General features: G+C 39.3%; 2 protein-coding genes across 2 annotated transcripts in view; both read right to left on the minus strand.

Moving 5' to 3' along the window:
* The window catches only part of LOC133631452 (cAMP-specific 3',5'-cyclic phosphodiesterase 4C-like), a 244,300-nt gene extending 225,771 nt beyond the window's left edge, over nt 1-18,529 (minus strand). Inside the window, exons 1-2 of the mRNA XM_062023653.1 lie at nt 18,356-18,529; nt 2,789-3,006 (exon numbers count right to left, since the gene is read on the minus strand). Of these exons, the coding sequence (XP_061879637.1) occupies nt 2,789-3,006; nt 18,356-18,397 (260 nt within the window). The 5' untranslated portion in view covers nt 18,398-18,529. The remainder of the gene's footprint in view (nt 1-2,788; nt 3,007-18,355) is intronic.
* A 292-nt stretch (nt 18,530-18,821) lies between these two features.
* The window catches only part of ifi30a (IFI30 lysosomal thiol reductase a), a 30,123-nt gene continuing 21,014 nt past the window's right edge, over nt 18,822-27,930 (minus strand). The window contains exons 3-7 of the mRNA XM_062022215.1: nt 22,316-22,390; nt 20,990-21,076; nt 20,746-20,898; nt 20,556-20,624; nt 18,822-19,141 (exon numbers count right to left, since the gene is read on the minus strand). Coding sequence (XP_061878199.1) covers nt 19,076-19,141; nt 20,556-20,624; nt 20,746-20,898; nt 20,990-21,076; nt 22,316-22,390 — 450 coding nt within the window. The 3' untranslated portion in view covers nt 18,822-19,075. The remainder of the gene's footprint in view (nt 19,142-20,555; nt 20,625-20,745; nt 20,899-20,989; nt 21,077-22,315; nt 22,391-27,930) is intronic.

Consider the following 27,930-nt stretch of genomic DNA (forward strand, 5'->3'; position numbering starts at 1 on the left):
TTTTTGGGGGAAATGTATTTGATAAAAGCCAACACCAAGAATAGACATTTGAAAGGCAATTTCAAATAAATAAAGAATAGTGAACAACAGGCTGAATAAGTGTACGTTATATGAGGCATAAATAACCAACTGGGAACGTGCCTGGTATGTTAACGTAACATATTATGGTAAGAGTCATTCAAATAACTATAACATATAGAACATGCTATACGTTTACCAAACAATCTTCACTCCTAATCGCTAAATCCCATGAAATCTTCTTCCTCTGTGTCGCTTCTAAACAACTCTGCCAACTCCAACGGTAGACAATGCGCTGCTTCCTCTTCTATCTTATTTGATATTTTACGGTAATGTGTTAATAATTTCACACATAAGTCGCTCCAGAGTATAAATCGCAAACTATGAAAAAAAACTGCAACTTATAATACGAAAAATACGGTATGTATATATATATATATATATATATATATATATATATATATATATATATATATATATATATATATATATATATATATATATATATATATAAACCCTGTTTCCATATGAGTTGGGAAATTGTGTTGGATGTAAATATAAACGGAATACAATGATTTGCAAATCCTTTTCAACCCATATTCAATTGAATGCACTACAAAGACAACATATTTGATGTTCAAACTCATAAACTTCTTTTTTTTTTTTTGCGAATAATAATTAACTTAGAATTCCATGGCTGCAACACGTGCCAAAGTAGTTGGGAAAGGGCATGTTCACCACTGTGTTACATGGCCTTTCCTTTTAACAACACTCAGTAAACGTTTGGGAACTGAGGAGACACATTTTTGAAGCTTCTCAGGTGGAATTCTTTCCCATTCTTACTTGATGTACAGCTTAAGTTGTTCAACAGTCCGGGGGTCTCTCTTGTGCTATTTTAGGCTTCATAATGCGCCACACATTTTCAATGGCAGACAGGTCTGGACTACAGGCAGGCCAGTCTAGTACCCGCACTCTTTTACTATGAAGCCACGTTGATGTAACACGTGGCTTGGCATTGTCTTTCTGAAATAAGCAGGGGCGTCCATGGTAATGTTGCTTGGATGGCAACATATGTTGCTCCAAAACCTGTGTGTACTTTTCAGCATTATAGGTGCCTTCACAGATGTGTAAGTTACCCATGTCTTGGGCACTAATACACCCCCATACCATCACAGATGCTGGCTTTTCAACTTTGCGCCTATAACAATCCGGATGGTTCTTTTCCTCTTTGGTCCGGAGGACACGACGTCCACAGTTTCCAAGAACAATTTGAAATGTGGACTCGTCAGACCACAGAACACTTTTCCACTTTGTATCAGTCCATCTTAGATGAGCTCAGGCCCAGCGAAGCCGACAGCGTTTCTGGGTGTTGTTGATAAACGGTTTTCGCCTTGCATAGGAGAGTTTTAACTTGCACTTACAGATGTAGCGACCAACTGTAGTTACTGACAGTGGGTTTCTGAAGTGTTCCTTAGCCCATGTGGTGATATCCTTTACACACTGATGTCGCTTGTTGATGCAGTACAGCCTGAGGGATGGAAGGTCACGGGCTTAGCTGCTTACGTGCAGTGATTTCTCCAGATTCTCTGAACCCTTTGATGATATTACGGAGCGTAGATGGTGAAATCCCTAAATTCCTTGCAATAGCTGGTTGAGAAAGGTTTTTCTTAAACTGTTCAACAACTTGCTCAGGCATTTGTTGACAAAGTGGTGACCCTCGCCCCATCCTTGTTTGTGAATGACTCAGCATTTCATGGAATCTACTTGTACACCCAATCATGGCACCCACCTGTTCCCAATTTGCCTGTTCACCTGTGGGATGTTCCAAATAAGTGTTTGATGAGCATTCCTCAACTTTATCAGTATTTATTGCCACCTTTCCCAACTTCTTTGTCACGTGTTGCTGGCATCAAATTCTAAAGTTAATGATTATTTGCACACAAAAAAATGTTTATCAGTTTGAACATCAAATATGTTGTCTTTGTAGCATATTCAACTGAATATGGGTTGAAAATGATTAGCAAATCGTTGTATTCCGTTTATATTTACATCTAACACAATTTCCCAACTCATATGGAAACGGGGTTTGTATATATACACTCTTTGCCATCTGGCGGCTAAAGTGGATAGTGCACCCCCCAATTCGTCACGTTTTCAGGTAAACCGTGACAAATGGGGCCATATGAATCCCCTTCCTACTGTGTGTAGCTGTGTCATAATGAGCGTGACATTTCTTATTTGTGGGGTGACAGATCGCCTGTTGGAAATAATGAGCTGACATTTAAAGTGTCACCCGAAGGTAAGCAAAACTAAAGTCTGACGTGAGATATAACTGTAACTGTGCTGATCCGCAGGTCATTTCTGCGCCACTCGGTCTCGACTCCAAATTTGCACAAGCCGGCCAACTGTTATTCTCCGGAAACCCATCTTAGCCTTCTGTGTTTGACTATATAAAGGCTGAGTTGTTGGACAGCCACATTCAAGGGAAAGAGCACATTGCTGATAAGTTGGATGGTATGAAAATGACGTCAATCCTACTTTATGCTCAACAATCATCAGCTATGACTTCGATACAATCAGCACTATCTGACAGGTCTATCAGCATTCCACAGGATTTCTTCAAACTGCTCATACATTGGAGTCTTTCAATCATATGACCATTCTAGTTCATTTCAGGGGCTGAAATGCCTTGTTTTAAATACTAACAAATGTGTAAGAGTATGTATAAACGAGATGTTATTAAAAAGGATTAGGAAGATCGCTGACTTACAAGGCTTTGGAGAGACGACTGGTCAGACTCCAAAGAGTTCCAGGAGAGTGGCTGCAGGAATCAGACAGAGCATCCTTGGATCTGTCCAGCATGGAGGGTCTACAGGACAGTCTGGGCAGTTGGAGGGTGCCCGAGAAGAGCCTCTTGACCGCACATCTGACATAGGACTCCTGGGGAAGCTCAGTGTTGGAGTCTTGCCCTGACGACTCCCACTGTCTCTGAAAGACATAGGTGAGAGGGGGCACAAATAATTGTGGTATAAGAAGGGCACTCTTGAGGGGATAGTACACTCACTGTTGTGTAGTTTGTTTTTATAGGTACAACTACTACATGCAATGTATTTTAAATAATAGTGACAGAGGTCTTCAACATTACTATTGGGGATAATGAAACTGAACTGCCATGTCGGCACAAACATAGTGCCTTAAAGGCCAACTGAAAGCCACTACTACCGACCACGCAGTCTGATAGTTTATACATCAATGATGAAATCTTAACATTGCAACACATGCCAATACGGCCGGGTTAACTTATAAAGTGCAATTTTAAATTTCCCGGGGAACTTCCGGTTGAAAACGTCTATGTATGATGACGTTTGCGCGTGACGTAACCAGTGAAACAGAAGTATCGGTACCCCATTGAATCCAATACAAAATAGCTCTGTTTTCATCACATAATTCCACAGTATTCTGGACATCTGTGTTGGTGAATCTTTTGCAATTTGTTTAATGAACAGTGAAGACTGCAAAGAAGAAAGTTGTAGGTGGGATCGGTGTATTAGCGGCGGACTACAGCAACACAACCAGGAAGACTTTGACTCGGATAGCAGACGCGCTAGCCGACGCTAGCCACCGATCGCACGGATGATCGTGGTGAAGTCCTTCGTCCTTCCGTCGTTCGCTGGAACGCAGGTGAGCACGGGTGTTGATGAGCAGATGAGGGCTGGCTGGCGTAGGTGGAGCGCTAATGTTTTTATCATAGCTCTGTGAGGTCCCGTTACTAAGTTAGCTTCAATGGCGTCGTTAGCAACAGCATTTTTAAGCTTCGCCAAGCTGGAAAGCATTAACCGTGTATTTACATGTTCATGGTTTAATAGTATTGTTGATTTTCTGTCTATCCTTCCAGTCAGGGGTTTATTTCTTTTGTTTCTATATGCAGTTAAGCACGATGCTATCACGTTAGCTCCGTAGCTAAAGTGTTTCATCGATGTATTGTCGTGGAGATAAAAGTCACTGTGAATGTCCATTTCGCGTTCTCGACTCATTTTCAAGAGGATATAGTACCCGAGGTGGTTTAAAATACAAATCCGTGATCCACAATAGAAAAAGGAGAGAGTGTGGAATCCAATGAGCCAGCTTGTACCTAAGTTACGGTCAGAGTGAAAAAAGATATGTCTTGCACTGCATTCTAGTCATTCACTCTAACGTTCCTCATCCACAAATCTTTCATCCTCGCTCAAATTAATGGGGTAATCGTCGCTTTCTCGGTCCGAATCCCTCTAGCTGCATTGAAAACAATAGGAAAATATGAGGAGGCTATCAACTGACTACGTCACGCTACTTCCAGTAGGGGCAAGGCTTTTTTTGTTTATCAGAAACCAAAAGTTGCAAACTTTATCGTCGTTGTTCTCTACTAAATCCTTTCAGCAAAAATATGGCAATATCGCGAAATGATCAAGTATGACACATAGAATGGATCTGCTATCCCCGTTTAAATAAATAAAAATCATTTCAGTAGGCCTTTAACTGTATTATCATTTTTGATCATACAGACTTCTATCGATATTTGCAGTTGCGGCATTTTGTTAATATGAAGGTGAAAAGTGTCACAAAGACGAGTATATGTTTGATTGAACTGTTTACAAAAGCCTACAATTCAGAAATGATTGATAGAAGTGTTTCCTGCTTGTATAAGGGTCTGTTGAATATGAAGTCATATTGAACTTCATATATTAAAACAAAATGGGAGAAGGAAGGAGGGATAACTATATCTGAGGAAGAATGGACAATAATATGGAAATGTCAATGGACTTGTACCAGCTCACCCAAGTGGAGGGAGTTTGGCTGGAAAAATTTGATCAGATTTTTTATTACACCTTCTCAAAAGTCTCACTATGATAACAACTCCCCTGCCTGCTGGAGAAATTGTGGGAATTCAAATGCAAATCATGTTTTCTGGGACTGCTCCACCATAAAGGACTATTGGAAAGAGATACACCAAGCTCTACAGGATATTTTCAAACGTGAAATACCCATCGAAAGTAAAACTTTGTTTTTTGGACATGTGCCTCAGGACTGGCTGAAGAAAGATAAACACTTAATGAATATCCTACTGGTGGCTTGTAAAAAGACCATTACTAGGAAATGGATATCCCAGGAGAGCCCAACTTTGAAGCAATGGATGGAAACAACAATGGACATAAATATAATGGAGAAGATAACTGCCTTTATTAATTATAAATTGGAGAAATTTACTTCATACTGGGAAAATTGGGTCAACTATGTCACGCCCCATAAACCTGACTTAAATTTTTCGAATTAGTGATTGTACTGCAAAAAAAATTACTCCCTATATGTGTATATGTATGTATGTATATATATGTACAAACCCCGTTTCCATGTGAGTTGGGAAATTAGATGTAAATATGAACGGAATACAATGATTTGCAAATCAATTTCAACCCATATGCAGTTGAATATGCTACAAAGACAACATATTTGATGTTCAAACTGATAAACTTTTTTTTTGCAAATAATCATTAACTTTAGAATTTGATGCCAGCAACACGTGACAAAGAAGTTGGGAAAGGTGGCAATAAATACTGATAAAGTTGAGGAATGCTCATCAAACACTTATTTGGAACATCCCACAGGTGAACAGGCTAATTGGGAACAGGTGGGTGCCATGATTGGGTATAAAAGTAGATTCCATGAAATGCTCAGTCATTCACAAACAAGGATGGGGCGAGGGTCACCACTTTGTCAACAAATGCGTGAGCAAATTGTTGAACAGTTTAAGAAAAACCTTTCTCAACCAGCTATTGCAAGGAATTTAGGGATTTCACCATCTACGCTCCGTAATATCATCAAAGGGTTCAGAGAATCTGGAGAAATCACTGCACGTAAGCAGTTAAGCCCGTGACCTTCCATCCCTCAGGCTGTACTGCATCAACAAGCGACATCAGTGTGTAAAGGATATCACCACATGGGCTCAGGAACACTTCAGAAACCCACTGTCAGTAACTATAGTTGGTCGCTACATCTGTAAGTGCAAGTTAAAACTCTCCTATGCAAGGCGAAAACCGTTTATCAACAACACCCAGAAACACCGTCGGCTTCGCTGGGCCTGAGCTCATCTAAGATGGACTGATACAAAGTGGAAAAGTGTTCTGTGGTCTGACGAGTCCACATTTCAAATTTTTTTTGGAAACTGGACGTCGTGTCCTCCGGATCAAATAGGAAAAGAACCATCCGGATTGTTCTAGGCGCAAAGTTGAAAAGCCAGCATCTGTGATGGTATGGGGGTGTATTAGTGCCCAAGACATGGGTAACGTACACATCTGTGAAGGCGCCATTAATGCTGAAAGGTACATACAGGTTTTGGAGCAACATATGTTGCCATCCAAGCAACGTTACCATGGACGCCCCTGCTTACTTCAGCAAAACAACATCAAGCCACGTGTTACATCAACGTGGCTTCATAGTAAAAGAGTGCGGGTACTAGACTGGCCTGCCTGTAGTCCAGACCTGTCTCCCATTGAAAATGTGTGGCGCATTATGAAGCCTAAAATAGCACAACGGAGACCCCCGGACTGTTGAACAACTTAAGCTGTACATCAAGCAAGAATGGGAAAGAATTTCACCTGAGAAGCTTCAAAAATGTGTCTCCTCAGTTCCCAAACGTTTACTGAGTGTTGTTAAAAGGAAAGGCCATGTAACACAGTGGTGAACATGCCCTTTCCCAACTACTTTGGCACGTGTTGCAGCCATGAAATTCTAAGTTAATTATTTGCAAAAAAAAAAAACAAGTTTATGAGTTTGAACATCCAATATCTTGTCTTTGTAGTGCATTCAATTGAATATGGGTTGAAAGGATTTGCAAATCATTGTATTCCGTTTATATTTACAGCTAACAAAATTTCCCTACTCATATGGAAACGGGGTTTGTATATATATATATATATATATTTATATATATGTATGTGTGTGTGTGTGTATATATATATATATATATATATATATATATATATATATATATATATATATATATATATATATATATATATATATATATATATATGTATCTGTTTATATTTTATTTTATTTCTGATTATTATTATTATTAATGTATTATTATTTATTTTTCTTTGTTTATTTAATCGATGTATTTGTAGATATTACTTAGTTTTTTTTGTTGTTCCTTTCTTTTTTGGGGGGTGGGGGGTGTTATGGGTGGGATATAAACAAAAATATTTTGACATTTAGGGCAGACAATAGATATATAATTAATGTGAATATTAATTAAGATTAAAGATTAAAGTACCAATGATTGTCACACACACACTTAGATGTGGTGAAATTTGTCCTCTGCATTTGTCCCATCCCCTTGGGGAGCAGTGGGCAGCAGCGGCGCCGCGCCCGGGAATAATTTTTGGTGATTTAACAATAGATATATAATTCATGTGAATATGATGTAATGGATAGGAATGTCTGATGCTGGATGTCAATAAAAAAACAAAAAACATTTTTGAACCGGCAAAACACTTGATTATCAGTGCGTTTCTCACCTAGGCCTTCAGTCATGTCCTACTTAGTCTGACTTCACCTCCCAAAATACTGTAATTTGTGTCCCCACATGACCATTGCTGGAGATACAATAAAGAAACCCACTTGCACACTACTGGGCATTGAAACCCCTCAACAGTGTACAAAACGGTCTATTTTTCCGCACATTTAACATTCAATAAACCCGCTTCAGCAATTAAAACATATCTTACGTGGTACTGTCAAAATTCAAAAAATTGTATAAAACAAATGAAACGTGAAAAAAATAAAGAAATAAAATATTTGATCTCACAATTTGTAGCACCCATTCAACGCCGTATAAGCCAGTGGTAACACTCGTCGTGGTCGGTAGTTGGTCGTAGTCCAGGGGTGTCAAACTTGCGGCCCGAGGGGCCGGATCAGGCCCGCAAACAGGTTTTACTTAGTTTGCTAAGTACACTGCAAAAACTGAAATCTAAGTAAGATGACATATCTCAAATAAGGGTGATATTTGCTTACTTTCTGTCTGATAAGATAATTCTTCTCACTAAGCAGATTTTATGTTAGTGTTTTACTTGTTTTAAGTGTTTTGCTCCTAAATGATCTCAGTAAGATATTACAGCTTGTTGCTGAGATTTGATGACCTATATTGAGTAAAACATGCTTGAAACTAGAATATCAACTGATGCAAAGCTGTGTCATCAACACTCACAAGTATAAAACTACTTTTTTAAAGTAATCATTTCTTACTTCAAGCATGAAAAAAAAAAAATCATGATGCCGAGCGCATATCATTATGTCAAGATAATGGCACTGGCATTTACTTATTTTAAGAATATTTTTCAACATATTGAGCAAAAAGGTCTTTTTTTTTTCTACCAAGAAAAGTGCACTTGTTATTAGTGAGAAAATACTTATTTTAAGGTATTTTTGGGTTCATTGAGGTTAGCTAATTTTACTTGTTTTGGAAAGTCTTGACAAGCCGTATTTTCTTGTTCTATTGGCAGATAATTTTGCTTAGTTCAAATAAAATACCCCTAATTTTTGTATTTTTTTTTCTTGGTTTTGAACACTGACTTTTTGCAGTGTATAAAAATTAACCTGAAATTGTTGAATGAAAGAAACAGCTGTTCTAAATGTGTCCACTGGATGTCGCAATAGCAGTTCTTTGTATCTTTGTAGATTATGCTACATATGTCAGCCGAGAAAAACTATCACACTACATAAATACATGTTAGAATAATTATGTATAAATTATCACACAACTTTTATGCTTAAGGGCTGTTGCTATAGTTATTATCAATTGTCTTGAAGTTGTACTTCTCTATCTGTGCAAAAAGACGACTTGCACATCCAAAGATTGGAAGTCGTCTCGCATCAGTGTCTGTGTCCAGGAACGAGCTGCTGACTGCCAAGGCCGAACACCGCCGTGACGCAGACAAAGCAGAGACAGGGCACATTTGCATTTTTGTATAATCATATATTGTGTCTAACTGGAGCTGTCGAGATTTTACCCCCTTCCCTCAGCGACAGCTTAAGTGATGTAACCAGGGACCTCCCAAATAAATAGAGGTAGCATGTGGGCTAGACTTTAGAGCGTAGTTTGGATCTGTAACTAGAGTACAGCCCAAAAAAACGTCTTTCCTCAATTGAGCAAAATTGAACTCCGTCTCTGCATGATTCCTTGCTTTTTGTCTGTTTAATAGATGCCATCGGTGTTTGAACCTGACAGTAACATCCTGTAATTTGATTTTGATATAATTTTTTTATCTTGATAGATTGAAAATGAACACCAATGAGTTCACTGATGAACATTATCACATAATTTATTCAGAAAATGTAAATAACGACAAATAAAGATATAATACTATTAACCGCAACATGTAAGTGTTAAAAACCCCCAACATTATGATTTGTACATTTTCAGAATGTGCTCGTTTTATTTTTAAACAGAGAAAAAGTTGTCTTTATTTTTCAGTTAACGTGTCGTGATTTTACCAGTCCGGCCCGCTTGGGAGTAAATTTTTCTCCATGTGGCCCCCGATCTAAAATGAGTTTGACACCCCTGTTGTAGTCGGTTGATTCGTGTGAAAGTCGCGGGCAAACCATTTAGCTTCCGGTGTCTGCCGACCTCGTCTCACAAGATGCAGTTTCTGTTAAAGGCCTACTGAAATTAATTTTTTAAATTTAAACGGGGATAGATCCATTCTATGTGTCATACTTGATCATTTCGCGATATTGCCATATTTTTGCTGAAAGGATTTAGTAGAGAACATCGACGATAAAGTTGGCAACTTTTGCTCACTGATAAAAAAAGCCTTGCCTGTACCGTAAGTAGCGTGACGTCACAGGTTGAAAGGCTCCTCACATTTCCCCATTGTTTACACCAGCAGCGAGAGCGATTTGGACCGAGAAAGCGACGATTACCCCATTAATTTGAGCCAGGATGAAAGATTCGTGGATGAGGAACGTGAGAGTGTAGTGCAGTGCAGGACGCATCTTTTTTCGCTCTGACCTTAACTTAGGTACAAGCTGGCTCATTGGATTCCACACTCTCTCCTTTTTCTATTGTGGATCACGGATTTGTATTTTAAACCACCTCGGATACTATATCCTCTTGAAAATGAGAGTCGAGAACGCGAAATGGACATTCACAGTGACTTTTATCTCCACGACAATACATTGGCCAAGCACTTTAGCTACGGAGCTAACGTGATAGCATCAGGCTTAACTGCAGATAGAAACAAAAGAAATAAACCCCTGACTGAAAGGATAGACAGAAAATCAACAATACTATTAAACCATGGACATGTAAATACACGGTTAATGCTTTCCAGCCTGGCGAAGCTTAACAATGCTGTTGCTAACGACGCCGTTGAAGCTAACTTAGCAACGGGACCTCACAGAGCTATGCTAAAAACATTAGCTATCCACCTACGCCAGCCAGCCCTCATCTGCTCATCAACACCCGTGCTCACCTGCGTTCCAGCTATCGACGGAGCGACGAAGGACTTCACCCGATCATCAATGCGGTCGGCGGCTAACGTCGGATAGCGCGTCTGCTATCCAAGTCAAAGTCCTCCTGGTTGTGTTGCTGCAGCCAGCCGCTAATACACCGATCCCACCTACAGCTTTCTTCTTTGCAGTCTTCATTGTTCATTAAACAAATTGCAAAAGATTCACCAACACAGATGTCCAGAATACTGTGGAATTTTGCGATGAAAACCGAGCTTTTTGTATTGGATTCAATGGTGTCCGAATACTTCCGTTTCAACCATCGACGTCACGCGCATACGTCATCATACATAGACGTTTTCAACCGGAAGTTTAGCGGGAAATTTAAAATTGCACTTTATATGTGCACTTTATGTGTTGCAATGTTAAGATTTCATCATTGATATATAAACTATCAGACTGCGTGGTCGGTAGTAGTGGCTTTCAGTGGGCCTTTAAGTATCCTTCTTGAAAATAGCCTTGCAAATATATACCTGCCACCTAATCAACATGTTGCTCTCCTTCTTTGTGAGTACCGGTGGGTTTTCTGTGGCTTTCTATGGCTTTGGTGCCACTACCCGTTTTCGCAACTTGTGATTGGATACTCACTTGGGACTCCCAAGTAAGTATCCAATCACAGGACGCATAAATGTCAGGGCCAGCTAGAAGGCCTTACTGACAACAACTCATGATTTGATTGGCTATGGAAATTGTCTATCAACTGTATGTGCCGTTCACTTACAGTGCACAGACGCCCGCATTGTTGATTCTGAAGGCCTTGGGCAGATTTGGTACAGCATGGCAACATAGGCTAGTTGAATTCTGATTGGATACAAACTCTTACCTAAAAACAACAGCACTGGAAGGAGCATAATATGACATGAAGAGAATATGAATACTTTGATATTTAGGTAAAGTCAATTAAAAATGACTTATCTTTAATTATGATCATGATTTCTGGTTATGTTAGGCAAGCAGAGAAGGCCTTGCTGGCCCTGACGCCACACCACTGTTGATTATGATTCTCACTTTACTGTTCAGGTGTAGCCTAATGGTGCAGAAGGTAAGTATATAAACTTGTGCTGTTATTACTCACTAGCACAATTTAAATTACAAAAAAAAACAAAAAAACATTTGGACACAAACATAATGTTATTGTCAGAATGACTTAGAGCAGAGGTGACAAACATGCGGCCCATGAAGAGTCAAATTTAGCTGCATTTTTAAATGATAGAAACTGCTGTTCTAAATGTGTCCACTGGATGTCGCAATAGCAAATCTGTTAGGCAAGCAACTATACCAAGTATACCAAGCAAGAGGTATACGGTAAAACGGCGCTGTGACTCCTCCCCCTCGACCCAACCTACAACAAAGACTTAAATGCAGCATGAGACACATTGATATAGTTGTGTGAACATTATTGTCTTCTGTGAGAATGTAAAGAAAGTGAAGAGCGTGTGATTTACTGCAATACTGTCAGTCTTTGAAGTTATTGTTGGTTTGTTGAAAGCCTTTGAAATTGTTATTGTTGGTTTGTTGACATTGTTCACACATTGCACAGCTTTGAACTCACAATTACCATCATTCGATTAACGTGGACCTCGACTTAAACAAGTTGAAAAACTTATTGGGGTGTTACCATTTAGTGGTACGGAATATGTACTGTACTGTGCAATCTACTAATACAAGTTTCAATCAATCAATCTTTAATTTTGTTACCACGACACAGTGATGCCTTGAAGGCAGGAAGTAAGTCAACCCTCTTGAATAGTTTCTACCTCAGTTTGTTGATTTAGCACAGGATGAATATGTGGAAATGACAAATGAGGTAGATGATACAAAATAGAGTTTTTATGTATGCTTTATTTCGTTTTTAGAAGGGCTGTGACCTAGAGTTGAATTGCTTTGTAGAAACACTGAGATGAAGTCTAAGTTCATTGTGGTCTTCATGCTGATTTTGAAACTGCTCCAAATGTTTTCCTCAGAATTTTCAACTACCGTATTTCCTTGAATTGGCGCAGGGAATATAGTATTCGCACGTCTAGAATTACTGCCGGGTCAAACTCGTTTCTCAAAATAATTAACGCATGCTTGGCCTTATCGCCGGTTTATTATTGAAGCTGGATCAAATTCGTTTCGCAAAATATTAATTTTATTATCGCATGTCTATAATTTTCGCCGGGTCAAACTCGTTTCGCAAAATATTTAGCATATGGCTAGAACTTCCACCGGGTCAAATTCGTTACGTCACGAGTGACGCATCTGTCCTCATTTTCAAAATGGAGGAAACTGCTTTCAGTAGTTTACAATCGCACAAAGGAAAAAAGATAAAGAGCTTTTCAGTAGGATTTAAGGTCCAAGCTATTGAATACCTGTACAGTATGCTAAAGAGAACAGTAAGCAGCTATGTTTTATTAATATACCGTAGCTGCGTGTGTGAAATACTGTATAAGTCATTAAATGACTCCCGCCTCCTGGTGGTAGAGGGCGCTGCCGCGCTAGTGATCCTTCTTGCGACTTCCGGTACTGCAGAAGAAGTGAACACACGCAGCAAGAGATTTTTTTTTCTGTCCTCTGCCTGAACTTTTAAAATGGAGGATTACATACATAAAATAAAACAGTTTTCTAAACTGGACTTTCAATCGAAGCAGGAGGTAATAATTAAAGGAATATCTCCATCGAAACAGAGACTTTTAAAACTGAAGAAAGAAAATAAGGAAGACTTCTATAAACAAGTTATCGATGCTTTTGGTCAGAAGGAGCTGCAAATGGACTCCATTTATAAGTACAGGTAAGACCATAATAACGTTTTTTTTAATTAAATGTGCTTTTCATGATGGTATGCTTACATCACACTCAAAGCGCACGCCTAAATTTTATGGATTCCTTTTGGTAAACGCCGGAGTGAGAAGAGGTTTTAAAATAATTACCGCATGCACGGCCATCCCGCCGGTTTCCGGTAAACGCAGGTGTGACAGGAGGTTTTAAATTAATTAACGCCCCTGCGGCTATTCAAGGAAATACGGTAACTTAAAGGCCTACTGAAATGATTTTTTTTTATTTAAACGGGGATAGCAGATCCATACTATGTGTCGTACTTGATCATTTTGCGATATTGCCATATTTTTGCTGAAAGGATTTAGTAGAGAACATCGACGATAAAGTTCGCAACTTTTGGTCGCTGATAAAAAAAAGCCTTGCCTGTACCGGAAGTAGCGTGACGTCACAGGTTGTGGAGCGCCTCACATCTGCACATTGTTTACACCAGCAGCGAGAGCGATTCGGACCGAGAAAGCGACGATTACCCCATTAATTTGAGCCAGGATGAAAGATTCGTGGATAAGGAACGTGAGAGTAAAGGACTAGAGTGCAGTGCAGGACGTATCTTTTTTCGCTCTGTCTGTAACTTAGGTACAAGGGCTCATTGGATTCCACACTTTCTCCTTTTTCTATTGTGGATCACGGATTTGTATTTTAAACCATCTCGGATACTATATCCTCTTGAAAATGAGAGTCGAGAACGCGAAATGGACATTCACAGTGACTTTTATCTCCACGACAATACGTCGGTGAAGCACTTTAGCTACGGAGCTAACGAGATAGCATCGTGCTTAAATGCAGATAGAAACAAAAGAAATAAGCCCCTGACTGGAAGGATAGACAGTATCAGGAGACACCGAACCAAACACTGGACCTGTAACCACACGGTTAATGCTGTGCCGCCTGTCGAAGCCTAGCAATGCTGTTGCTAACAACGGCATTGAAGCTAACTTATCTACGAGACCTCGTAAGAGCTATGATAAAAACATTAGCTATCCACCTACGACAGCCCTCATCTCCTCATCAACACCCGTGCTCGCCTGCGTTCCAGCGATCGACAGCGCGACGAAGGACTTCACCCGATCATCGATGCGGTCGGCGGCTAGCGTCGGATAGCGCGTCTGCTATCCAAGTCAAAGTCCTCCTGGTTGTGTTGCTGCAGCTAGCCGCTAATACACCGATCCCACCTACAACTTTCTTCTTTGCAGTCTCCATTGTTCATTAAACAAATTGCAAATGGCAAAAGATTCACCAACACAGATGTCCAGAATACTGTGGAATTTTGTGATGAAAACAGAGCTTTTTGTATTGGATACAATGTGTCCGAATACTTCCGTTTCAACCATTGACGTCACGCGCATACGTCATCATACATAGACGTTTTCAACCGGAAGTTTAACGGGAAATTTAAAATTGTAATTTTAAGTTAACCCGGCCGTATTGGCATGTGTTGCAATGTTAAGATTTCATCATTGATATATAAACTATCAGACTGCGTGGTCGGTAGTAGTGGCTTTCAGTAGGCCTTTAAAGTGTTTTGTCAAGAGGATTATTTGTATGTAAATGTATATATTTTCAAAATGTGCTTCTTCTATTTTCGTCCTAAGTAAAACAAAGAAAACAATCTGAAGTTGTCGTAGTTGTATTTTTAAGTTATCATGCCATGATTTTACCCGTCCGGCCTACGTGGGAATAGTTTTTCCTCACTGCAGCTCCTCAGCTAAAACGACTTTGACACCCCTGACTTAGAGCAACATTTTTAACTGTTTTAACTAGGGATGTCGGACTGCCGAAATTATCGGCCGATATATGCTTTAAAATGTAATATCGGAAATTATCGGTATCTGTTTCAAAATTATCGTTATCTGTTTCAAAAAGTAAAATGTATGACTTTTAAAAACGCTGCTGTACGGAGTGGTACACGGACGTAGGGAGAAGTACAGAGCGCCAATAAACCTTAAAGCCACTGCCTTTGCGTGCTGGCCCAATCACATATCTACGGCTTTTCACACACACAAGTGAATGCAATGCATACTTGGTCAACAGCCATACAGGTCACACTGAGGGTGGACGTATAAACAACTTTAACACTGTTACAAATATGCGCCACATTGTGAACCCACACCAAACATGAATGATAAACACATTTCGGGACAACATCCGCACCGTAACACAACATAAACACAACAGAACAAATACCCAGAACCCCTTGCAGCACTAACTCTTCCGGGACGCTACAATATACCCCCCGCCCGCTACCTTCTACCCTGAAACCCCGCCCACCTCAAAATCCTCATGCTCTCTCAGGGAGAGCATGTCCCAAATTCCAAGCTGCTGTTTTGAGGCATGTTAAAAAAAAATAACGCACTTTGTGACTTCAATAATAAATATGGCAGTGCCATGTTGGCATTTTTTTCCCATAACTTGAGTTGATTTATTTTGGAAAACCTTGTTACATTGTTTAATGCATCCAGCGGGGCATCACAACAAAATTAGGCATAGTAATGTGTTAATTCCACGACTGTATATATCGGTATGGGTTGATATCGGAATCTGTAATTAGGAGTTGGACAATATCGGAATATCGGCAAAAAAGCCATTATCGGACATCTCTAGTTTTAACTACATGCATGTTATTTATTTGCCTAAAACAATGTGATCTAAAGTCCCGTCAGAGAGTATTTTAAAAGGAAATGCTCCACTCCTCGCTCATATCTGCACTGACCATTTAACAACCCGCGCCGCTTTTTAGGTAACATCCACCATTAGTGGAAATGAGCATGTGTTGTCAGAATAATAAATAATAAATGTTATGTTACAGCCTTATTCCAAAATGGAATCAATTCACCTTTGCTATACACAATACCCCATAATGACAATGGTTTTTTTATTTTACAAATTTATAAAAAAAATAAAAATCACAAGTATTGACAGCCTTTGTTCAATACTTAGTTGATGCACCTTTGGCAGCAATTCCAGCCTCAAGTCTTTTTAAATATGATGCCACCAACTTGGCACACCTATCTTTGGGCACTATCAACCATTCCTCTTTACAGCACCTCTCAAGCTCCATCAGGTTGGATGGGAAGTGTTGGTTTTCATCCCAGATGTCTCTGTACATTGCTGCATTCATCTTTCCCTCAATCCTGACTAGTCTCCCAGTTCCTGCCACTGAAAACCATCCCCACAGCATGATTCTGCCACCACCATGCTTCACTGTAGGGATGGTATTGGCCTGGTGATGAGCGGTGCCTGGTTTCCTCCAAACATGACGGCTGGCATTCATGCCAAAGACTTCAATCTTTGTCTCATCAGACCAGAGAATTTAGTTTCTCATGGTCTGAGAGTCTTTCAGGTGCATTTTGGCAACGTTTTACTCAGAAATGTCTTCCGTCTGGCCACTCTACCATACAGGCCTGATTGGTGGATTGTCCTTCTGGATGGTTCTCCTCTCTCCACAGAGGAATGCTGTAGTCTTGGTCACCTCCCCGACTAGACTAGGATGAATGCAGCAATGTACAGAGACACCCTGGATGAAAACCTTCCCATCCAACCTGATGGAGCTTAAGAGGTGCTGCAAAGAGGAAAGAGCCCAAAGATAGGTGTGCCAAGCTTGCGGCATCGTATTCAAAAAGACTTGAGGCTGAAATGTCTGCCTAAGGTGCATCAACTAAGTATTGAGCAAAGGCTGTCAATACATGTGAATTTTGAGTATTTTATTTGAAAGGCCTACTGAAAGCCACTACTACCGACCACGCAGTCTGATAGTTTATATGTCAATGATGAAATCTTAACATTACAACACATGCCAATACGGCCGGGTTAACTTATAAAGTGCAATTTTAAATTTCCCGCGAAACTTCCGGTTGAAAACGTCTATGTATGATGACGTATGCGCGTGACGTCAATGGTTGAAACGGAAGTATTCGGACACATTGTATCCAATACAAAAAGCTCTGTTTTCATCGCAAAATATCCATTTCGCGTTCTCGACTCTCATTTTCAAGAAGATATAGTATCCGAGGTGGTTTAAAATACAAATCCGTGATCCACAATAGAAAAAGGAGAAAGTGTGGAATCCAATGAGCCCTTGTACCTAAGTTACGGTCAGAGCGAAAAAAGATGCGTCCTGCACTGCACTCTAGTCCTTCACTCTCACGTTCCTCATCCACGAATCTTTCATCCTCGCTCAAATGAATGGGGTAATCGTCGCTTTCTTGGTCCGAATCGCTCTCGCTGCTGGTGTAAACAACGGGGAAATGTGAGGAGCCCTTCAACCTGTGACGTCACGCTACTTCCGGTACAGGCAAGGCTTTTTTTATCAGCGACCAAAAGTTGCGAACTTTATCGTCGATGTTCTCTACTAAATCCTTTCAGCAAAAATATGGCAATATCGCGAAATGATCAAGTATGACACATAGAATGGATCTGCTATCCCCGTTTAAATTAAAAAAATTCATTTCAGTAGGCCTTTAATGCATTTGCTAAATGTTTGGGGAATAAACATTGTAATATTGTCATTGTGGGGTATTGTCTGTAGAATTTTGAGGACAAAAAGGAATTTATTTCATTTTGGAATATGGCTGTAAAAAGCAATGAATACTTTGCAGATGCACTGTACAAGATTATTTTTTTGTAACTAATCACATGAGTTAATTTGTTCTTTTTGACAGCCCTAAAATATAAACCATTTCCTACGTGACTGCATGACATTCCTTAAGTCGACAACCGCGTTAAAGACAACAGTAACTCCACACCTGACGTCTAGACACAAATTGGTTCTCTAAGTAGACTTTGCAAAGGCCATTGTGCTCTCTGCGTCAGCATTGGGGGAAGAAAAAACCCCAGAAACAAGCCCTGTTGTTGCATCTTGTGACCACCTTTCCATATGCAGCTAGATTCCAACCATCTTCAAAAGGCACACACGTACGCAATGAGTAAACAACACATTTGGATCCCACATGACCACAAATTGACTAATGATACTTACCTCAGTGACATTAAAACACTTGGATGAGTTATTTCTCTTCATGCTGCGATGGGAAACACGAGGAAACGCATGAAAGCCACAATAACTTTGCCTAGCCGTCAACTCTTCCAAGTCTATTCTTTCGAGTCTCGTCACACTCCTCAGCTGTGAGAGGTCCGGCAATCAACAAGCTAAATGTCAGTATATTTACTTTTCAACTCCAGCTTGTTTGCTAAAAGACATGCACGCATGCATTGCAGGTCTGGTATTAGTGTGTGACTATCTGACTGGACTATCAGGAACGTCATGCAGCTAGAACTTCTGGTTGAGCCACAATGGACGATGAGAAGTTTTGTTTCTCTGATAAAAAAAAACCGCATGGATGATTTTAGTGGCAAAATCATCTGAAAGGATGTTTCATTATTAGTGTTGCAGAAAACACATTTGTGCCACACAGGAAGTAGCTTTACATGACTTCTGTTGTCTGCATTCATTTTGAATACTGCATGGTTTTATTTTATCAGAACATAAGAAGACAACACAAAATTGACTTCAGTGTATGCTGGTAGCTTTTAGTAAATATTCCATGTGAAGATGTGAATGGCCTATGGTGCCATCTAAAGGCCAAAAAGGTGTATTACCAGACAGTGCCCTATTTATGGTATGTAAGGTTCAAATGGTTGGTTATCTGGTGGCCAGCACACCTGGAGGAAGACCAACGTCGGGCCAGGAATAATTTCTTTAGTTGTGAACGTAGATCTTGGAGTGTTTCTGGCTGTCACCTCCGCAGACCACTGGCTTGACACCCTGCAAACACCGAGTCAGGAGTTCAAAGGTCTGTCAGTGAGGGACAGGAGGACACTGGACAAACTGCTCGCCATCATGGACAATGTTGCACACCCACTCTACCCGAATATTGAGGGACAGTGGAGCTCATACTCCAACAGGCTCCTTCAGCTTCGTTCCCACAGTGTTGGAGTCAAGAACTCCTTCATTCCACACTCCATCCAGCTGTATAATCACTCGCCATACAGCAATAGATGATATCTGCTATTACCTGACACCTGACATGTTAACTACCTCTCTTTGACTATAATGTCTATTTTCTGCTGGATCTACTCTCTATTTTATGCTGCAGCTGTTACATGTACCGTAATATTGTACATGGTCATTGTTATATAATGTATATATTACATAAAAATATATCAGTATATATTGTATATATAACATGTAAATATTACCTATATGTTATTAGAGATGTCCGATAATATCGGACTGCCGATATTATCGGCCGATAAATGCTTTAAAATGTAATATCGGAAATTATCGTATCGGTTTCAAAAAGTACAATTTAGGACTTTTTAAAACGCCGCTGTGTACACGGACGTAGGAAGAAGTACAGAGCGCCAATAAACCTTAAAGGCACTGCCTTTGCGTGCCGGCCCAATCACATAATATCTACAGCTTTTCACACACACAAGTGAATGCAAGGCATACTTGGTCAACAGCCATACAGGTCACACTGAGGGTGGGCGTATAAACAACTTTAACACTGTTACAAATATGCGCAACACTGTGAACCCACACCAAACAAGAATGACAAACACATTTCGGGAGAACATCCGCACCGTAACACAACATAAACACAACAGAACAAATACCCAGAACCCCTTGCAGCACTAACTCTTCCGGGACACTACAATATACCCCCCACCCCCCCCACCTCAACATCCTCATGTCCCAAAATTCCAAGCTGCTGTTTTGAGGCATGTTAAAAAAAATAATGCACTTTGTGACTTCAATAATAAATATGGCAGTGCCATGTTGGCATTTTTTTCCATAACTTGAGTTTATTTATTTTGGAAAACCTTGTTACATTGTTTAATGCATCCAGCGAGGCATCACAACAAAATTAGGCATAATAATGTGTTAATTCCACAACTGTATATATCCGTATCGGTTGAAATCGGAATCGGTAATTAAGAGTTGGACAATATTGGAATATCGGATTATCAGCAAAAAAGCCATTATCGGACATCTCTATATGTTATATTTTACATTGCTACTATGGTACATTTTTAGTCTACTTTATACCTGCATTATCCTGTCCATCCTTACCCTTTCCATCCTTTGTAACTGGGCTACTGTGTGGAACAATTTCCCTTGTGGATCAATAAAGTTTGTCTAAGTCTTAAAAGACAACGCCAGGCTTTTTTCTTACCTTGTACATGCTGCAGACCAAAGTAAAGAGAGACGTTATGGCCTTTCTCTGCAGGTCATCCGTGTGCTCCTATGATTCCATAACAAAAATATTATATTTGTTATTGGAGCTGGCCACTAAGCAGGCACACACAGAATAACACCCAAAATAGAGTTGAGATGTTTTCTATCATTTTATAAAGATGACTCACCCCATTGACGGTGACCCACGGTACAAACCGGTGAGGAGGAACCAGGGCTTGGGTCTTCAAGGCGTTCTGATGCATGAGCTGGTTTCCCTCGTCGCCATTCACGCAGCTCATGAGGCGCTCCCAGCTCAACTGGGGGCTGTAAAGGCCAACACACTGGGCACAACAATAAAAGCCAAATAAGGTGGTTTGGAGTGATTTTATTTTATTTTTATTTATCTAATTTTTTAACACAGATCGTCCTTACACTCTTTGCTGCTGCAATGACATCGGTGGAGGCCTCCATGCAGAAGATGATGAGGAAGGCATTGTCACTCATGTTCAGTAAACACGCCTGTCAGGATAAAAAATATGCTGTAAATTCCAGACTTTTTTCCTACGCTTTGTACCCAGCGGCTTATAAAACGGTGCGGCTAATTTGTGGATTTTTCTTTGCTGACGGCCATAATGCAAATAGTTTTAAAAAAACAAGCAAATACATTGAACAGGTGTGTTATTGTTTGTGCTATAGCGCCATCTTTTGGACAAGTTTGCTCACTGCAGGTGCTGCAGTGCCTTTCTGTTTAGACTGAGCTTTTAACCGGAGGTACAAGTGCTGTTACACCTTTTGCTGTCCTTAGCGTTCCTACTTACAGGGTGTGGACCGGCCTCGAAGACAGCAACAGGTGAGTAGATGGCCCAGGTGGGCCTTGTTATCTAATCACCTGTCGCCTTTATTAGCAGCAGCCGGTATGAGACACATTTATTGGAGTTGGAGTGGGAGCCAGAGAGAGAGAGTAACACGAACAAAGAGAAAGACATTTTGCTGGAAAGCAAAAGCCTCTCCACATTTATGAAAATAAAACAGTGTTGTACCCTGAAATCTGGGCTCTCGTGGCAGTGTGTGGTGGTCCGAGGAACCCACTAGAGGGCAACCTCTACACATGGATTCTTAATTCATCACTCCAAGCAACAGTTGTAAGTTTTACAATATACCTAAAAACAATTACTAAACCGTCCCATGTGTGATGTCTGTGAGTGTTTTCATGCATATTTGTACGTGCTATCGTAATGTAAAGAAGCTAGCATTAGCTAATATGCTAATACTTTTAGTGTCTGTGTTAGTATTATTAACTTACAATGGCATTTTTTTCGCATTGTTTCAGTTTCAAAAAATTCACCAAAAGCTTCTAGCGTCTCCAGCTCGTGGGTCCATGACGATGACTTCCGTTTTATTTGATCAGCCGTTTTACTGCCGTGTTACAGACACCGTTTGGAAAGAATTAAGGTATGTAAATAAACATTTACAAAATCTTTCTGTATAAATAACTCATTTCACAACGTATATATCTGCGGCTTATAGTCCGGTGCGGCTAATATATGTAAAACATATTTTTCTAAAATTTAGTGGGTGCGGCTTGAATACCAGTGCACTCTATAGTTCGGAAAATAGTACATTGATGTTACTTTGTCAACAGTGTAATAGTGTGACAACTACTAGTACACACGCAAGAACATCAGAAGAGAGATAAATATGACAAAAAAGTTAGTATTTAGTGTCATGATAATTCAGTTTGTGTTTAGGGAACTTCACCTGAATCGTGTTACCAAGGCACTCCTGTTCTCCATGCTGGCACTTAAATATGAACTTGCTCCCGTCAGGTTTCTCCTGGTGGTCAAAAACATAAGTTCAACATTTTAGACAGCAATTTATTTTCTCTCTAGTGCTTTTGTTTCAATTCTTAAACACTGATACACATATTTTTGCCCTTATAATAAACATTTATTAAGGGGACTCCAGTGGGTAAGGAAAGTCTTCAGAGCTCTTTAATTTTTCGCTCTGTTTCATTGCAGCCATTTGCTAAAATAAAAAAAGTAAATTTTATTTCTCATTAATGTACACTCAGCACCCCATCTTGACAGAAAAAAACTGAAACATAGACATTTTTGCAAATGTATTAAAAGTTTAAAAAAAAAAAACCTCAACATTCACATGTACATAAGTATTCACAGCCTTTGCTCAATACTTAGTTGATGCACCTTTGGCAGCAATTCCAGCCTCAAGTCTTTTTAAACATGATGCCACAAACTTGGCACACCTATCTTTGGGAACTTTCTCTCTTTCCTCTATGCCGCACCTCTCAAGCGCCATCAGGTTGGATGGGAAGGTTTTCATCCAGGATGTCTCTGTACATTGCCTTTTTTTATTCATTTATTTCAGGCAATGCCATGAAAAAAAAGTACAAGGTTGACAGCACATAATATAAATTAATATAATGCAAAAGGTAATGTACAGTATATAATGCATGATGGTCCAGTTTTGCCTGAAAGGGAGTGGGAAGAAGATCATTTATTTAATCCCACCCCCAGTTCTCAATTCAGTGATTATTCCATTGAGCTTCACTGTTACTTTGTTCAAGGATTATAATACAGATGTTGTATCATAGTGGCATTACCATCGGTAACAATAATTATTTCACTGTAACAATCATTTGTATCAACAATGTAGGAAGAATGAATATACCAACGATGGTAATAGACAAAATACCAACAATGTTAATAGACCAGGGGTGTCCAAAGTGCGGCCCGGGGGTCATTTGCGGCCCGCAGCTAATTGTTTACCGGCCCGCCACACATTCTGCAAAAATTTCAAAATTGATAATATTGCAAAAATGTAAAAAAACATTTTAAAAAAGTGGAATGAGGTGAAATCTAACAAGAAAAAGTTGCAATGTTGACACAAAGCTGCCATGCAGGCTGTTTTTTTCTTTTGTCTTTGATTATTTTTCTTTTGCCATTGCTAAAAAAAAAAAGATTACAAATCTATGCTAAAATGAATTATTACTTAAAAAATATCACTTTAAAATGTTTTATGTAGAAAAATATTACATATATTGTGTGGTTGCCATAAAAAAACATCAAAGTTTTATTTGACAAAAGAGCATAATACAAACAAAATAATAGTTCAAACGTAAAATCGACAGATATATCTGAAGTTGATCTCGTAATTTAAGTGTTAAAAGTAACACAAATCTAATAAAAATGTATCACTTTATGAGTGGGGGACCTTTTGGATCCCAAATATATTTAGTAGGATTTTATTTAACATTTCACTGTGATTACTCAAAAATATTAAAGAATAAAATCAATGGTGTCCTGCATTATTGATCTTTTAGGGCTCTAATTACTAAATAATGCATATTTCAGTTTTACTATAAAAAACAAAATTGTCTTGGACAGAAAAGGCATGAAACCTTTTTTTTTTTTTTTACTTTATATCAACCTGAAGTTGATATAGAGATTTACTGTAAGCGTTAAATAAAAAATAATAATAATTTGACTTATTTTTTACATTTTAATGACTGAGACCCTTTATGGTCCCCGGGAGCCCTAAATGTTAAAAAAAAAATCCATATATTTTGTTAAGGTTTGAAAATGAAAAATATCAAAATGGCCCCCACATGCTTGAATTTTTCCGTGTACGGCCCTCAGTGGAAAAAGTTTGGACACCCCTGAAATAGACAATATAGCAATAATGGTAAGGAAACATTGAACACATGTTAACACTTTGAGACAGAGAACAACAGCAGGTCAAATTAAAGACCCTCATCTCTATATATATATATTTTTTTTTTAATAATGTCCTGCCCAGCTTCTCGGGCAAATCATATAGCAGATGTAGATGCCCATATCGGCTGTTCAGATTTACTTTACAAAAGAGAAGTGTAGGATACTTCTCTTGTTGCCTTACTTGTATTTTGACTTTATTAAATGTATTTATATTATCATTTGGTGCAGCCGGGCCGGAGCAGGAGGGGATAGAAAGAGAGAAAAAGGAAGACAGGGGGGGGAATTGTGGGGACAAGAGGGGAATTAGACAGAGAGACAAAAACAACAACAGCAAACACAACAACAACAACAACAGAGCAACATCAGCAAATACGACATGTACAAATATAATGGTAATAGCAAATAGGCAGTTAGCGAAAATAAAAATAAAAATACAGAAATGACAATGAGCATTATTACACTAAAAATGGAGCAATATGAATACCAATAGAAATAGTGCTATTGATAATAAACAATACCAATACTTTACCTTTATTATCAACAATACAATTGTTCAAATGCAACAATACATATACGTAATGATAACTTGAGATACGAAAGAATGCAGAAAAATGGAGGGGAAGAAAGAGAAGCAACCTACATTAACCTTGTAGATTGTTATAGTAACAATAGGTTAAGCTTTGTCAGTGTGCCATGTGTTATACCCAGTTTACCCTAGGGCAACAACGTTAATATATGTTCGATGAAACGTGATTATGTGCATGAGTGTATGTGTGCATATGTACTTGTATATGTACAGTATGTGTATGTGTGCTTGTACAGTGAATGTATATGTACAGAATGTGTATATGTGTGTACAGCGAATGTATATGTACAGTATGTGTATACAGTATGTGTGTTTGAACAGTGAATGTATATGTACAGTATGTGTATATGTGTGTTTGTACAGTGAATGTATATGTACAGTATATGTATGTGTGTGTTTGTACAGTGAATGTATACGTGTAGTATGTGTATGTGTGTTTGTACAGTGAGTGTATATGTACAGTATGTGTATATGTATGTTTTTACAGTGAATGTATATGTACAGTATGTGTATACAGTATGTTTGTATAATGAATGTGCGTGTGGATGTACGAACTTTGAGTGTGTAAATATGTACTGTATTTATTTGTATATGTATGTGGGAGCGTAGGTACCTATGTATGTCTGTATGTATGTGTGTGAGTATATGTGAATTTGCATGTACAATACATTTGACTCCCAGTGTGTGCGGGAGCCAGAGTACGGCCCCAGCCTCCCCGAGAGCCCATCCCATACACAGTAGGTGTGGTGCCCAGGGAACCAGGGGCCACCGCCCCCACGCAGCCAAGCCGGACAGCGACAGGAACCCCAGAGCCTGGCCCACCGCGCCGCCCACAAGGGCCAGCAGCAGGCCGCAGACAGACGCACCCGACAGAGGACAAGGCACGAGAAAAGCAGGGGGCAGCCAGACCCCAAGCCAGCGAGAGACCACACCCCACACGGACAGAAAGGCGGGACGCCCCGCCCGAGGGGCCCGGAGACCCCCCGCAACCGGACGGGAAGACCGCCCCCGCCCCACCGGCAACAGGGCCCCCACGAGCCCCCCTCCCCCACCCCCGGAGAGCGCGGCGAGGCCAGCCCACGGCCACCCCACCCAAGCCACAGGAACCACCCACCCCACCCGCAGGGACCCCAACGATGGAGATGGAACAACCAGCAATCGCCCCGCCAAGTCCCCCCCCTGAGGTAGGGGTATAAATAAATTAAATAAATAAATACATAATAATAATAATAATAATAATAATATTAATAAAAAAAAAATTTTTTTAAAAGAATAAATAAATAATTAAATCTATTTATTAAAAAAAAAAAAAATCTCTATATTTGAACCAGACCCCATGTTTGTATAACAGTATAAATCGATTAATAGTTTGGCATTGCTTGTGTTGCAAGTCCAGTTTGTTCCATAGTTTTACTCCGCATACAGACACACAAACGTTTACGAGTGGTCTGAGCTCTCGGCAATGAGAAATATCCAAAGCCTCTCAAGTTCTAAGACTGCACTCGTCCTATAAAGAAACGTTGTAGATTAGGCGGCAATAATTTGTTAAATGCTTTATATAAGATTATTGATGTATTATATTTAACAAGATCATCAAATTTGAGCAACTTTGATTGCATAAACAGATTATGAGTATGTTCTAAAAAAACAACGTTGTGAGTGATCCGCACTGCTCTTTTCTGTAATATGATCAGGATGAATTGTGTTGTGGTAAGTATTCCCCCATACTTCAACAGAGTACGTAAGGTATGGGAGCACCAAGGTGCAGCATAAAGTACGGAGTGCATTTTCATTGAGGTATACTTTTGCTTTGTTTATAATTGAGAGGCTTTTGCAGATTTTTGTTGTCTGACATGAGGTTTCCATGATAGTTTACTATCAATTATTACTCCCAAAAATGTATTCTCATTTTCAATTTCAATTTGGGTACCATCAATACTTATTTTCTGTTCAGAGGTTATGTTGCCAATTCCAAACATCACTATCTTAGTTTTATTTATATACAAGGATAATTTATTTGCGTCCATCCATTTTTTTACTGTTTAGTTCTGTGTTTATTGTATTTATGAGCTCATTATAGTCATCACTACTGTAGAATATATTTGTGTCGTCTGCAAATAGTATACATTTCAGTACTTTGGATGTATTAAACATATCATTAATATACACATTAAACAGTTTTGGCCCCAGCACGGACCCTTGGGGGACACCACAAGCAATGCCAAGAGTATCTGATAAATATTGACCCATTTTTACAAACTGCACCCTCCCTGTTAAATCACTTTTTAACCAGTCTCCAGCCAGCCCCCTAATTCCATATCTTTCCATCTTATCTAGTACAATTGAATGATTAATGGTATCAAAGGCTTTTTTTAGATCAATAAAGATACCAACTGCATATCTTTTATGCACCAGTGCATTAGTAATTCCTTCAATGGCTTCAGTTATCGCCATTGACGTTGTTCTTTTGGACCTACAGCCATATTGACCGTCATTGATTATATGATGTTTCTCAAGAAATGATTCAAGTCGAGAATTAAATAGTTTCTCTAAGATTTTTGAGAACTGAGGCAAAAGAGAAATTGGTCTGTAATTGGTAAAAGCGTGTTTGCTGTCACTTTTGAAGAGCGGAGTTACCTTAGCGATTTTTCATTTGACTTGGAAAGCAGCCAGTCCGGAATGACAGGTTACATATATAAGTTAAGTGTTTTACAATATTCAGTATAACTTTTTGAACCAATATCATGTTGATATCATGGCAGTCAGTGGAGCGCCTACTTTTACACTTCCGCACAATGTTTGTCACTTCCTGCTCATTTGTAGCTGAGAGGAAGAATGACAAAGAATTCTGTTCAATAGTTGATTTTGTAACTCCATTGTCTGGGATATCAACAGCCAACTTAGGACCGACAGTTACAAAAAAACTATTGAACGTATTCACTACATTATTCATATTATAATCTTCTCCTTTTCATCAATAAAGTAATCAGGATACGTCAACTTTGAATATCCTTGTTTGATTAGACTATTCAAAACAGCCCAAGTTCCTTTTA

Source organism: Entelurus aequoreus, linkage group LG16 (genome assembly GCF_033978785.1).
Source record: "Entelurus aequoreus isolate RoL-2023_Sb linkage group LG16, RoL_Eaeq_v1.1, whole genome shotgun sequence".
Taxonomy (NCBI): Eukaryota; Metazoa; Chordata; class Actinopteri; order Syngnathiformes; family Syngnathidae; genus Entelurus; species Entelurus aequoreus.